A 13,790-nucleotide genomic window follows, 5' to 3' on the forward strand; every position below is an offset into this window, starting at 1 on the left:
CTCTGTTGGGCTCGGGATTATTCCTAGCATAACCTATGACCTAAAAACCCCTATAGCATAACAGATACCTTTCAGGAGTGCAATAGTAATACTAAGCTGTGATACGGCTGGAATTTAATTTTGCTCTGGTCACATGGTTCTCACATAAATCGAAGATTCAACCTCATCCTGCTCATTGCCCAAGCCCCTGATCCTCATATGCCCACACACGCACATCAATGCATCCAAAACCTACATGCACGCCTTCCCGCCACAACTTGAGAGCGTATGCACGTACCTCAACTTCCCCCCTTCAACCCTAAACTCATGACTATCCGGCAACCCATCCGCCCCAACCTGTCCTGCCACACCTCCAAAATCCATGATGATATCTACGGTCCCATACTCTTCGTCGATAATATATTGCCTGTTTACCAGAGGTACACCGCTCGGAACACCGACATCGCATCTGTCCGTCGCCTCACCCTTGCCTGTATACGCACCACCTTCGAGGCGAGCGCACGGCGAGCCCCAGGGCACTGTGACGCTTTTGTTGTTGAAGAGGTCACAGTAGGCATCTCCTGCTGCTTTGATGACAGCACGCGTATCGCGGTTAGCGGCAGGGATGGGATCCCACTTCTCGCGCGTGGCCCAGTAGTATGTGCCTGTGACGTTGAAGAGCCAGTCTCCTTTACTTGTCCAGATGGTGTCGATTTGCGAGACTTTTGTGCTGTTGTCGAGACGGAGTTGCGTTGCGATTACATACGGCGCGGCGGTGTTGGTGACAATAAACTCAGTGAACGCGGCGCATTGAGTTGTGTCGTGCTGGGCTCGGGCATGGTCGATTGTCATGGGCTTGGAGAGAATGCCATTTTTTATGTCGACGCTCTTCCGGTTTTCGGTGTATGCGACAGTGCTAGAAAGGGAAGGGAAAGTTGTTTGTCCCGCAGTTTGAGCGGCGAGGAATTCGTCTGCGATTGATTTGAGGGCTTCGCGGGTACATGCTGCGAGGATCTGTGTTGCAAAGGCAATGACCACGGTGGCGATGAGGCTGCGCATTCTTGCAAGTAGGTGCGGCTGATATCAAGTCTACTTTACTTCAATGGTTCAACATGTTGATTGACTCTTTTTATGACTGCCAGCTGAAGTTCAGACCTATCTGGCTATGGATGGGGCCTTCTCTCCGGTCAGTTGAAACGGTATATGAGGCTAATATGCCCAGGTTCGGCAGTTAGCGACCCATGCATGGGCGCAATATCTGTCCATCTTCCAAATTGCGGAGAGAGGGGATGCATTGCGGGTCTTCTGTAATGTGATGGGATGAAGTGGGGAAACAAGACGATTGAATACTGCCTCCAGTATCCATGTGATGGCGGTTGGTGTACCGCGTATGGATGAGCCATTGACTGTGTGATGTCGCACCAACACAGTTCCGGGCGTCGCAGTACTTCTCAAAAAACAGGTGCCCCTTATACAAGAAAAAAGCTGAACAGGCTTAGAGCCTACATCGGCGTTAGGCCACCTGCTTTGCAGGTTTCTATGTTAATGTAGGCTGCAGACCTGTTCAGTCTTTTCCTAGGTTGACGTGGGTGTATGATACCCTCCTAAAGAATATTGTGCACCTCGTTGCGGAGCTCGGGCGGAAGATCGAGGAACCTAGTCGGCATGTTGCGCGGAAGCTGACCAGGCTTTGTTTTTCCCGCGTTCTGCTGAGGCCTGATTGCTGGTGTTGCCGCCGATGTAAGAGGAAAGTCGTGGAGTAGCGCCAGTGAAGTGTGGGGGTCGGACTACTAGACGAGAAGAAGCAATTGCAGTGTTGGGGCTGGAGTGAACGTTGTCACTGTTTACGCAGTTGCGTCATTGGACCCTTTCGAGCGTCCATGCGCTTCGGTGAGTCCGCGGTAGCCTTGGTGCAGATATTTGGGAAGCTGCACTCAGTCGTAGCGCGCCTGCCCTTAGAGCACACTCAAGCTACCTGTCTTCTCCAGCACCTTTTCTCCTAGTTCCTAGTGCGACCCATATCTTTCTCAGCGACAGATGTTCTCGGATATGTAAAAACCTGATCTCACCTGCTCATCTCGATCGACGTAACGGCGCGTGAGCTCTTAGCATTACCCTGCGTCAAAACTAAAGTACCGCAGGTGTGATCAGTACGGCATCTACACAGTCGCCTTGTGTGCGCCCATTCGAGCAGAAGAATGCTGTCGTCTTCCGATACACGGCCGTTACATTCACCAGACCTGTCAGATGCGACCATGGTCCTAGCCCGGACATACGCCGCTATCGAGTCTCATGACCGTACGCAGAGACGTCTCTTGCATGAGTGTTCTGTCCCGTCTCCACACGGTACCGGGCGGATGGCAACAGACTAGAAACGGAAAACAAAGCAAACTAGGTGAAGCCGACAGCAAAGAAGCAAAATGCCCGAGACTCGCTGCAAAGTTGACGCGGTCATAACAGAAGAGTATCGAGGATGTAACGGTCTCGCCGAAATTCCTTCATTGGACCTTCCGGAATCCTGTTGCGACGTCTTGGCATTGAGGATGCTAAGACAAGGAGTCGTGATAGCAATGTGGATAAAGCGAAATTGAAAAGCCGGCAGGTCCTGCTTGCTACTTACCGCACGAGTTCAGAAACAAGGCACCGACAATGAACACTTTGTACAGTTAACAAAAGGTTTTGTCACCAGCTGGGAACACATGCAATATGAGCGAATGCCAACCAATTTGGGTCGGCTGATCTCCAGGAGCCGAGCTGACAGTGAGAGCCGAGCGCAGATCGATCGAACGTGTTGAGACGCAAGTAGGGTGAGGCTAGCTGACCGACCCCCAGATTTTCTTAGATGACCCGTACACGATTACGCGTTCGCAGGCGGGGTGAACAGAACGTTGAAATTGAAGCAAACGAGAGGTTGGAATTAATGAGGGGCGGGAGAGCTAAAAGAGACGGCGTCATGTCCCGCAGTAATGCTGCAGCGCTTCGTCGAACACGACTCTAGGGTGCAAGCCAACAGCGAGCGCCCGGGAAGCTGGCGAGCCGCGTTCAGCCCATGCAGCTGCAGAAGCGCAGCAAATCGTACGATTGGAACAAGAAAAACTCTCTCGACGAGACGCGTTACAGACCCGGCAACAGCTCGGAGTGCTTTGCCTAAAAAAAGGGCCGCAAAATAATGGTAGTCATGACGTGCTGCCAGAGCGGTGGAGAGAGGTGGTCGCAGTTCATGAACTGAACGCTTCCCTCCAGATCAGCGAGGTTGGTATTGGCTTGCATGCGTGTAGCCATAAGGAGAAATATGCAGTAGCGGCCTGCCCGGCAGCGTCTGTGCTCTCATCATGGCAACATTGGCAAGCCACCAGCAGCCTCCTGAGATCGATCTGGGAGGGAAATCATCCAAAGCAATTTGTGCGCCCAACAACAAATGCGCGCAGTGAATGTGAAGTGTAAACAGGCTTTCTTCTCTTAGCTAGATATCGTTAAGACGGGAATCCAGCAGGGTTTAGAGCAAGCGCGCGGGCTTGGGCGATGTTTTCGCACCGGGTAGCGAGCCTGCAGGCAGCTGCATGTTAGGCACGAGCAAGAGAAGTGCCCGGGCGGCGAAGCGTCTCGTCTCGCAGAAGTGTCATCTCGGAGTCTGCAGGCTGAATGGAGCATCACATATCCTGGCGTGCAGTAATCACAAGCAACGACAGCCCTGGCTTGTGGCTCGACTCACAGCCATTCAAGCTTCCACGGTGCCTATGGAACAGGGCCGCTAGACAGATGTGGGCTGGTTGTAATTTTGGCTCGACGGTATCGCGCCGACCGCGGGCATGGTCCGAGAGGGTCCGTTATGCTGTGGAGCAGTGTAATACGAAGGGTCTTGTGTCCAGGGCCGAAACACCAGGCGCAGTGAGAATTTGCACATGGCAAGTGTTGATGACGTCGACCGGACTGCGCGTCGATACTGTCGATCAGGCGTTGTTATCAGGTAGCGAGCAACGAGCGTGCGGCCCTGGAAAGACCATGGTTGATGAGTCCTCTTGGCCTAGCCATCTAATTTTGGCATGAGGGTCCCGGACATGGATGGTGGTCGGACTAGGAGGCTACACTACTGTACCAGCACCCTCGACCAGCAGTTTGCAGCCGTCGACTCAACAGGTAGTAGGGCTTATGTGTGAAGCTGCACGGCAGCCTCGCAGCTACGTGCAAGACAGCATGAATCGTACCAGCGTTTGGCGCGCCGTGGGCAAACTTCAAGGGCCGTCAAGACGCAATTGTACATGGCAAAACCCAACATGGCAGTTCATGGCCGCTCGATTTGGCGCTATGCCTACTGCGGGCGGATGCCATTGGTTCGGTACCTAGGCAGATGCAGGCCCGGCCGAGCGAGAGGGCAGTGGGCAGTCGAGTGAAGATGATGGGACGGCGCACTCCTGACTACGCTTTGTGCCATCCGTGCGCGCCCTTATACTCGTTCATGATCCCGCCGTTTTCTCCGCGCGTGCCCTCCGACTACATCATCGCGTCTCCGCCGTCTGCAATCAGACATTGTCACTCGTTGAACAGGTGCTGCTGCTGCTACCCGCCTCGTGTCTGGTAAGTCGCACACCCAACCCACCCAACTCCCGGGCCCCGGAAGGATTGAGCAACGCCGCACTCGAAACCAACAAGCGGCCCAGGCGATGCGCTGGAAAGTGGCAGAGGCACATCTTGCCACGACGAGCTTTCCTGCCCCCGCGTACTGCAAGCGAATCCCTCGAGGCGCATAATATTATCAATACGCGGCTAGATCGACACGGCCCTGACGTTGAAACGCGGTAATACGAAGTTGCCCTCAACGACGCTCCCGACTCAGCTCTCACAGCAACACCCGCCGCGCCCGCTCACCTCATCTCTCGACACTGCGCCAGCACCCTGCATCGCCAGTGGCACGCAAATCAGAGCTAATACCAGACGTTTAGATCAAGTCGTCCATTCGTTACCTGCCCATCCCCACGTTTGGCTCCTTCCTGACCGCACCCGTCGCTCCTTCCTCGACCACAACCGCCACGCATCGCCCGTCTTGGAGTATATGATAGCGCATCTCACATCAGAATAGGCCGCCCGAGGCATTGGTCGCTTCTCGTACTTGGAAACCACAACTCATCAACATGGGCAAGCCAGGCCTAGGGATATTCACCGCCCGTCGGAAGTCTCAGGGCAATGTGTTCGACGAAGTCGACATCGCAACGAGCCCAGTCACCACAACTGCACCCGCTGATTCTGGTGCCTTCCGGGTGCTGAGCAAGACGGAAGTAGAAAAGGCAAAAGAGCAGCGCAAGACACAGGAAAAAGAGAGATCATCAAAGTTTCCTCGCTTCAGCGGCTTCAGCCATCCTGGCAGCAAAAATCGCAACCAGTCCGTTGACGATGAGTCTCCAGGATCGTCAAAACGGTAAGCTTCGTATCCACTAGTCATAGCGTCGGCCGGACTGACCCTTTAATTAGCGACAGCAAGTCAAGCAGTGGGACTCAATTTTCCAATTCGAGACCCTACGCCAATGGCCAACATGGCTCCACCTCTACACTTCCTTCTTCCACCGACACCAGCTCCGACGACAACCTCTTTACTAATATCCCTCGACCGGCCGTCTCACAACACAACAGCTCTCCGGCTCCGTCGTCGGTGAGCGCTTTCCGCAAGAATCTTCCCTCATTGCCCAAGTCAAGCTCCGGCGTCTCCTCATACAAGGATCTGTCAGGGACAGGGTGGAGTGGCAGAAATCGCGCCATGACCACATCCAGCTACGCGAGCACTGCAGTCCCGCCCAAGCTCGAGGGGGATCTGAACTTCGGCGGCTTTGAGGACGACATGTTTGGCCATTTAAGCCGCAAGGAATCTCCCGAAATTCAACGAGAGACCGCAGGACGCTCACTGCTTTCGGAGAAGCGCACGTTCCAAGCAGAACCCATCAAGATTCTACCGCCCACTGGCATTGAACCGCCAATGAAGAGCTGGGACAGTCGCAACTCTACCGACAACCTCATGGCTTCTCCAAATTCAGACAACGACTCGCCGCCGCCGCCGCCGCCTCCCCACAAATACTCATCGTATGCGCCAGTCGCCTCAGAAAGCCCAACCTTCCAACCAGCACCTACTTTCGAAGATGCAGATGCACAGTTCGTACGCAAATCATATACCGATAGGAAGTCATATCGTGAAAGCTCTCCGGAACAACAGCTCAACTCCACCTCAACGTCGTCTGCCAATTCCTACCAGACCCCCTATTCATCTCGATCAGCCACTGTTTCGAGCACGACCACAAACACAACCCCCAAAGCTTCCCTCGCTCGGACGGCCTCTCCATACAATGACGCTGAGGACGAAGACTTGTTCGCGCCGTCGAAGCCTGCTCCCAAGCAACAAATCACGACAGCAAAGAAACCTGCCGCAGTAGCCTCAGACAGCAACACTGCATCCGTCCCTGGTACAGCGGCTGGTAGGAGAGTAATGTCGCAGGCCGAATTCAGGGAATACCAAAAGAAGCAAATGAACAAGCCACCACCTGAGGAAAGCTCCGACGACGAAGACTACGAGGACGAGGAGGATGCCATCAAAAGAAGAGAGGAAGAAGAGCTCATGAGACGCAAGAATCAGCAGATGCACTTTGCCCGCGAGGCTATGCGACGGTCTACCACAGCTCCTGGGGGTCTTGCAGAGCCGGGAGCAGATCACATGGGCTTCCCGTCGGAAACTTCCATGAAGGCCGAAGAATGGGAAGACGAGGATGTACCGCTCGGCATTCTCGCCCAACACGGCTTCCCCAGTCAAGCTCGCAACAGATTCCCCAGCCAACCGACGAACTCGATGCCTTCCTACATACCCGATCGCCCGGCCTCAGCAGGTGCCATGAGTCAACGCGGCATGGGCCAAGGGAATCTGCCTGCGTTCGCGAGACATTTGCCCCAGGATCCTTACAACTCCTCTTTCATTGGAGGAGGCTTGGTACGGCCGACCAACCGAGAGTCTATGGGCTTCAATGGCTTTGCGCGTGGTCCTGGATCAGTCGCAGGCGGCTCGATTGCTGGAGACATGGGCATGGGCCCTAACATGATGTATCAAGATGCTGGTATGTCGCAGCCTTCGCTCGTGGACCAGATCCAGATGAGGGATATGACCAAGCAAAAGTACATGGGAGGTGCCTCGGCGAAAAAGCCCCAGGGAGGGCCTTTCACTGGTGTTCTCGGACAGCAAATGAACACGAACGGCCAACCTCAGAACCCGATGCGGATGTCACACATGCCCATGATGAACGGCATGAACCCCATGATGAACCCCATGATGGGTGGGCAAATGCAGGGAATGGGTATGGGACAGATGGGATACCCTATGCAGCAAGGGAACGACTACATGCAGCAGATGCAGCAGATGCAACAAATGCAGCAGATGATCGCCATGCAGCAAATGCAGCTACAGATGATGCAGCAGCAGCCCCAACAACAAGATCCCCGGATGTCGATGGCCATGCCCAACCCCGGCTACGCTGGTAGCACGATGGGCAGTACAATGGGAGGCGGGGGTTTCCTCAATGTACCGAACGGACAAAACCGACCGATGTCTTTCATGTCAGGCAACGGAAACCAACCGCAGCAGCGCGCCATGTCGTTCATGGGCCCGAATCCAGGGTACACTCCCTCCATCGCCCCATCCGAGCGTTCTAACATTGGTCTGTCTGCTAGGTACCGACCTGTCGTCAACCACTCCGACGCCGTCTCCAACGGCACCTCGATGACACTCCAAGCCTCGGGCGGCGGCGCAAACCAGGCTAGGACCAGCACCATCAAGGGCATCCTGAAGAAGGGCAGCCCCGGCCCGCAAATGATGGCCCCCGCTGAGACGGACGACGCAGACGAAGACTGGGGCAAGATGGCTGCACGCAAGAACAAGCATTCCAAGGGCAAGGAGAACAACAGCTCCGGCCTTGAAGATCTCACTCGCGGTCTCAACATCTAGGTGTTGTTACGCACATTCGCGACGCATACACGAACCTTTTTCTCATCGCACCTACAAACGCATTACATTAGAAACGCCCGCGTACAACGGATATCATGGTTCCAGGGAAAGAAACACAACAAGAAGAAACGAGTCCCGTTAATTGTTCTTTCCTCCTCCTCCCATTCCACCACCACTTTCTTGAAGATATATGGAAGCGATTTAAAAGGGCCCATGGCCGAGATTCTTGTATTTCTCTTTTTCATCTACCGGCATTTACAGGTGGCGTTTTTGTTGTTTCTGTTGAACCGAAGGAAAACATACATGTTGCAACAACTCTAGGCGTTGTTTTACCTTTTTCTTCTTATTCTTTTCTTACTTCTTCTTCGTTTCGGCTCCGCTAGGCTGTCTTATCTAGCATCTGGCATCGACGGCAGATATATCCACATTAGGGCATTTGTGGTGTGGGGTAAATTGGGAAACGATCCATCTATCTTTGTTCTTCTGATCTGCATGAAAGGGTCTGGTGTTGTTTTTTCGGAGCGTCGAACCTGGTCAGGGACGAAGATGGCGGGAAAGGGCATACGAGGGAATTGAACTTGAGAGGGAGCTGACGGGCTTCTTCTCGTAATAATAATTATGGATATATACCCTTTGCGAAGCGTCTTTGTATGCACAATCTTCACTCCATCTCTGGCTACACATGTGCACTCGTGAATGTTCTCGGTGTTTGCATTATGATTTGTTGATGATTGATTAATAAGTCACTTGGAATGGTATCTAGCAACTGTGCTGGAAACACTTTGTCCAGGAACGTATTCCACGTGTCTACACCAAAGACGCCCAAAACGCCCCGTTTCATGACCATTTCAGTCACTTGCTGCGGATGCAGTCCCTCACCGCTCTGTCCTGCCGTCTCTGTCTAACAGCTCCCGCGCCGCGATGATCTCGGCCTCGTCGTAGCCTTGCCAGGCCTTGTTTCCTGACTTGTATTGCCTTATGATTTCTGCGAGCTTGTTTGTAGCGATTTCCTCGAGCTTCTTGACGGTTTGGGCGTTGGGGACGGGGACGTCATCGTCTTCTTGTGTGTTGCGCTTGGCTGCTGAGTCGGAGTCGGAGAGTATGGCATTGAGCTTTGTGGTGAGGAGCTTGAGGCCGTAGTAGCCGCGGAGGTAGGCGTCGTTGAGCTCGACGGAGCGGCAGAAGTGCTTTAGTGAGAGGGCGAGGGAGCTGAGGCTGGGTGGGTTGTTGGAGGCTGTGGAGAGGTAGTGTAGGGTCGCAATGTGTGCGTGAGCCTGAGCGCGGGTTAGTACACGTATGGCATCGTCGGGGCACTGTGGTACTCACACTCCATGCATTCGGCGTGATGAGCAGAACCTCCTCTGCGCAGTATATCGCCTGTCCCCACGCTGCCTGGCTCGCATACAGCTCGCTCGCCTCGGCCCATGCCTCGGAGTCGGTGGGGCTGTTCTTCAGGAGCACGGCCACGGCGGTGATGGCATCGGCGGTCCTGCCCAGCGCCTTGAGCACGGCAACCCTCCGCTTCCGGATGCTCATGTTGGTGGGGTCGTCGCGGAGTATCTTCTCATACGCCTCGAACACTTTCTCCAGCTCGGCGTCTGACCGGGCCGTTGCTTCGTTGTAGATGCCGCGCAATGTGATGATGCGCTCGTTGTGGTCGCCGAATCGGGCCTCGAGGCGCTGCAGAATTGACAGGGCGGCATTCTCGTCGCCGGTGCGGAGTGTCGACAGGAAGAGGTTCTCGTGGATGGTCCATGTTTCGGGTGTCTCGCGGGAGAAGAGCAGCGAGAGGGGCCACGGGAGCGTCGACGTTGGTGTTGTGGAGAGGACGAGGGGGGCTTTTTGGGACAGGGCGAGGGCGGTGGGCGGTGGTATTTGCGCGGGTGGAGAGAGGAGGTTGGCTTGTGTCATGCTGGCGGCTGCGGGCGTCGACTTGGGGTGTCGGGTGCGTGTCAATGGCGACAGAGTGTCTGGAGAAGCATGTCGAGTTAGGTAAGCTGATGGGGATGCCTGTCCCAAGCTTCCGCCGGCGAAACTAGCGGGCGTTCGGTAGTGGAGCCTCTGGACTCCAGGTGCACGTCAACAGCCTCGACCCGACAAGCACTCGCTTTCCCTGCAGACGACCGACTAGAGCCCGCTTTCATGTCGCCAAACACGCCCGCCATGACGACCGCCTCCCAATGATGATGCCTAGTCGCCCACCACCTTCACCCTCACGCTGCACACCTACCCCTCCTCGCGCGCTTGCACACCTCGACACACGACTGCGTGACGCTGCCTGAGCCACGCCAAAATGTAGTGCCCGCCAAATCTCCATACAAGTGTCGTGACTAACAGTTCCCTAGGTTCGAGAAATCTCTCTTCGACCTCATTCGGGGCCTCCGAAACCACAAAGGCAGCGAGCGCGAGTACATCGCCGAGAGCATAAAAGAATGTCGCAAGGAAATACGCACCAACGACATGGACCTCAAGGCCACGGCCCTCATGAAGCTCACGTACCTCGAGATGTTCGGCCACGACATGTCTTGGGCCAGCTTCAACGTCCTCGAGGTCATGTCAAGCTCCAAGTTCAAGCAGAAGCGCACGGGTTACCTGGCCGCAGTACAGAGCTTTCGCCGGGATACCGAAGTCCTCGTGCTCGCCGAGAACCAGCTCAAGAAGGACATCATGAGCTCGAGTCCCCAGTACATCGCTCTCCCGCTAGGCGCCATACCACACGTCATAAACCCGAGCATGGCCAACTCGGTCCTCTCCGACCTAATACCGCGCCTGACGCATTCGCACGCAATGGTCCGGAAGAAGACCGTCGTAACACTATACCGGCTGGCTCTTGTGTATCCAGAGACACTGCGGCCCGCATGGCCTAAGATCAAGGAGCGCTTGCTAGATGACAATGAGGATGCGAGCGTCACAGCGGCAATCGTCAACGTCGTGTGCGAGCTGGGATGGAGGAGACCACAGGACTTCCTACCGCTTGCACCGAGACTATTTGATCTCTTAGTAGAGGGAGGCAACAACTGGATGGCCATTAAACTCATCAAACTTGTAAGCACTGAGCCCAGAGGACATAAAACCAGAACTTGAACTGACCTGCCTTAGTTTGCAACATTAACCCCATTAGAACCCCGACTCATCAAGAAACTGCTACCTCCGTTGACCAAGATTATACGGGAGACGTCTGCCATGTCGTTACTTTACGAATGTATCAGTGGTATCATCCAGGGTGGTATCCTAGAAGCCGTAGAGGGCACTGCTGAAGGTGAGGAGGTAGCGAAGCTATGTGTTGGCAAACTACGCGGCATGATGATCATAGAGGGAGATGCAAACTGTAAGCTAATATACACTGTTATTCAACGCTTGGCTTCTCATCAATCTGCAGTAAAATATGTCGCACTACTCGCGTTCGAGAAGATCGTCACCTCACATCCATACTTGGTTTCCCAGCAGCAAGACGTCATCCTCGAATGCATAGACGACCCCGATATCTCAATACGAATGCGTGCTTTGGATCTGGTGGTTGGCATGGTTAATGCAGACAACCTCACAGCGATTGTTGGACGGCTGATGCGACAGCTACGAAATGCACCAATTGCCTCAGCGGCGAGCGATCCCAACAATGACCGAGGTAGGCTGACTGGCATATCACCTTATGGTGACTCCGACTCCGACGCAGAAGATAATCTGCCTCAGCACGAACAGAAATCCGACCAGCCGCCGCCACTGCCAGACGACTACAGGATAAGCGTCATTCGGAGGATTCTGGAGATGTGCTCACGCGATACTTACAGCAACATTGCCGACTTCGAATGGTACATTGATGTACTTACTCAGCTAGTCAGGGTATCACCGGCAACAAAAGCAACCTCGGTTATGGAAGAGGAGGAAGAAATAGAACATTCAGACGACATTGGTGGTGGCATCGGACACGAACTACAGAACGTTGCCATTCGGGTGAAGAGTGTTCGATCGGAAGCTATAGATGCCGCACAATCGCTCGTGCTCGTTGATCGGAGAGACCAGATGTTCCCAGCATCCGGAAACGGCGGCCAAGGTGTACTGGAATACGCTGGCTGGCTGGTTGGAGAGTACGCCAACTACCTCACTCGCCCGGAGCCAGTCATGACCTCCCTACTACACCCATCATCTCTTCAATTATCTTCGAGAACGCTCGCCGTGTATCTCCAAGCGATACCGAAGGTCTTCTCTAGCATGGCTGGAAACGATCAAGTCTCATGGACTCCGGAGCGCAAGACGCTAATGTCCCTTCTCATGGCTCGTATTATCCACTTTTTGGAGCCGCTCTCCACACACCCTAGTCTGGAAGTTCAAGAACGGGCAGTTGAGTACCTTGAACTCATGCGTCTCGCGGCAGAAGCTGCATCAGGCACTGCTGCTAGCGCGGACCAGGACGCATTCACCGATCCACCTTTACTGCTTACCCAAGCTATACCTGCCCTCTTTTCTGGCGCTGAGCTTAACCCGGTCGCTCCTGGTGCTCAACGCAAGGTTCCTTTACCTGAAGATCTGGATCTGGATACACCAATCAACCCCAACCTACAGCATTTGCTCTACACAGCTGATGCAGAAGGCTTTGAGACAGAGGAAGATGATGTATATGCGGCTTATTCGGAGCCTGCAGCCGCGTACTCAGAGCCTCCTGCTGTTGCTACACCGGCTGCGGATCGCCTGGATGCCCCGCATAAAGAACCTACATCATACCAAAACGCAGCGGAGGATGAATATCTGGACGCTGATATCATTGCGCGTCGGAAAGCTGAAAGAAAAGAACGCTACAAAGATGATCCGTTCTACATCGACCCCGAAGCCGATAAGGGCAGCGGCGCAGTCACACCACTGAGTAGGATAGTGCGAGATGGCAATAGGGAGAATAACGAGCTCGACATCGATTCGATTCCAATTATGGAGCTCAACCTAGACAGCAAAGGGTCATCGTCTGAACATCTACCGCGATCGCGGAGTCCGCGCAAGCCTGTGCGCAAAGTCGACATCATGGGCGATGAGACACTTGGACCTGCTGCACCAGACGCTTCGAGAGATGACATCGTGCAACCACGTCCAGGGAAGACAAAAAAATCGCTGTTGCAGGTGGACAGCTCCGGTCTTGGGTCATTGAGCTTGGATGACGAAGGCATATCAAATCGCAAGCTCACTCAACTCGAAGTCGAGAGGAAGGCCCAGGAAGACGCGGAGATGAAGAAGGCGCTCCAGGAAGTCGAGCGACTACGGCTTGAGATGCAGCGAGCGAGCGAGAGATTACACGTCAAAGAAGAAGTTGCCGTCAAGAAAAAGAAGAGAAAGGTCAGAAAGGTTGCTGTGGAAGGAGACGAGCCAGCCGAAACGCCTCCACCGGAAGCGGAAGTTGGTGAAGAGGAAAAAGCAGCGCCTATCAAGAAGAAGAAAAAGAAGAAGGTCAAGCCTGAGGGCCAAGACGAGAACGCAGCCGAAGGCGCAGCTGAGGGCGAGGAAGAAGGCAAAGTCAAGAAGAAGAAAAAGAAGAGGCGGACTGTGGTCATGGATGAGGGTGCAGATGCACCTGAGGAATAGTAGCCTAGGCACGCTGCAGATGGTTGTCTTGGTCTGAGACATATGTGATATCAAATGCTCAATGGTATTTTGCTACCACAAAATCGGCTATACCAAGTCCCCTTGATGCCGCAATGATGCCTCTATAACGCCGTATGCCCTATATAGTTGACGCAAGAAAGTGGCCTCAAAGCCAAGTTGCTCCTCCAAGATGACCCCCAACTTCTCTCTTTTATACGCTCTCCCAGCATGTATGTGAGCTTTGTGTTGTTTCTCCACGTATGGAAGATCGAAA

At 54.1% G+C, this 13,790-nt stretch overlaps 4 protein-coding genes across 4 annotated transcripts; 2 read left to right on the forward strand and 2 right to left on the reverse strand.

Annotated features, from left to right (window-relative positions):
* Positions 1-231: 231 nt before the first annotated feature.
* On the reverse strand, positions 232-1,038 carry J4E84_003631 (uncharacterized protein; the record flags this gene model as incomplete). Its single annotated transcript, XM_049386241.1, has 1 exon — positions 232-1,038. One exon carries the CDS (start codon positions 1,036-1,038, stop codon positions 232-234), a length of 807 nt encoding a protein of 268 aa, XP_049246090.1.
* A 4,070-nt stretch (positions 1,039-5,108) lies between these two features.
* On the forward strand, positions 5,109-7,951 carry J4E84_003632 (uncharacterized protein; the record flags this gene model as incomplete). Its single annotated transcript, XM_049386242.1, has 2 exons — positions 5,109-5,392; positions 5,605-7,951. The coding sequence occupies 2 exons, from the start codon at positions 5,109-5,111 to the stop codon at positions 7,949-7,951; spliced, it is 2,631 nt and encodes an 876-aa protein (XP_049246091.1).
* An 875-nt stretch (positions 7,952-8,826) lies between these two features.
* Positions 8,827-9,862, reverse strand: J4E84_003633 (uncharacterized protein; the record flags this gene model as incomplete). Its single annotated transcript, XM_049386243.1, has 2 exons — positions 8,827-9,225; positions 9,278-9,862. The coding sequence occupies 2 exons, from the start codon at positions 9,860-9,862 to the stop codon at positions 8,827-8,829; spliced, it is 984 nt and encodes a 327-aa protein (XP_049246092.1).
* A 44-nt stretch (positions 9,863-9,906) lies between these two features.
* On the forward strand, positions 9,907-13,516 carry J4E84_003634 (uncharacterized protein; the record flags this gene model as incomplete). Its single annotated transcript, XM_049386244.1, has 4 exons — positions 9,907-9,938; positions 10,297-10,996; positions 11,051-11,279; positions 11,331-13,516. The coding sequence occupies 4 exons, from the start codon at positions 9,907-9,909 to the stop codon at positions 13,514-13,516; spliced, it is 3,147 nt and encodes a 1,048-aa protein (XP_049246093.1).
* Between the last annotated feature and the right edge of the window lie 274 nt (positions 13,517-13,790).

Source organism: Alternaria hordeiaustralica (assembly GCF_023758085.1).
Source record: "Alternaria hordeiaustralica strain BMP 2776 chromosome Unknown scaffold_5, whole genome shotgun sequence".
Lineage (NCBI taxonomy): Eukaryota > Fungi > Ascomycota > Dothideomycetes > Pleosporales > Pleosporaceae > Alternaria > Alternaria hordeiaustralica.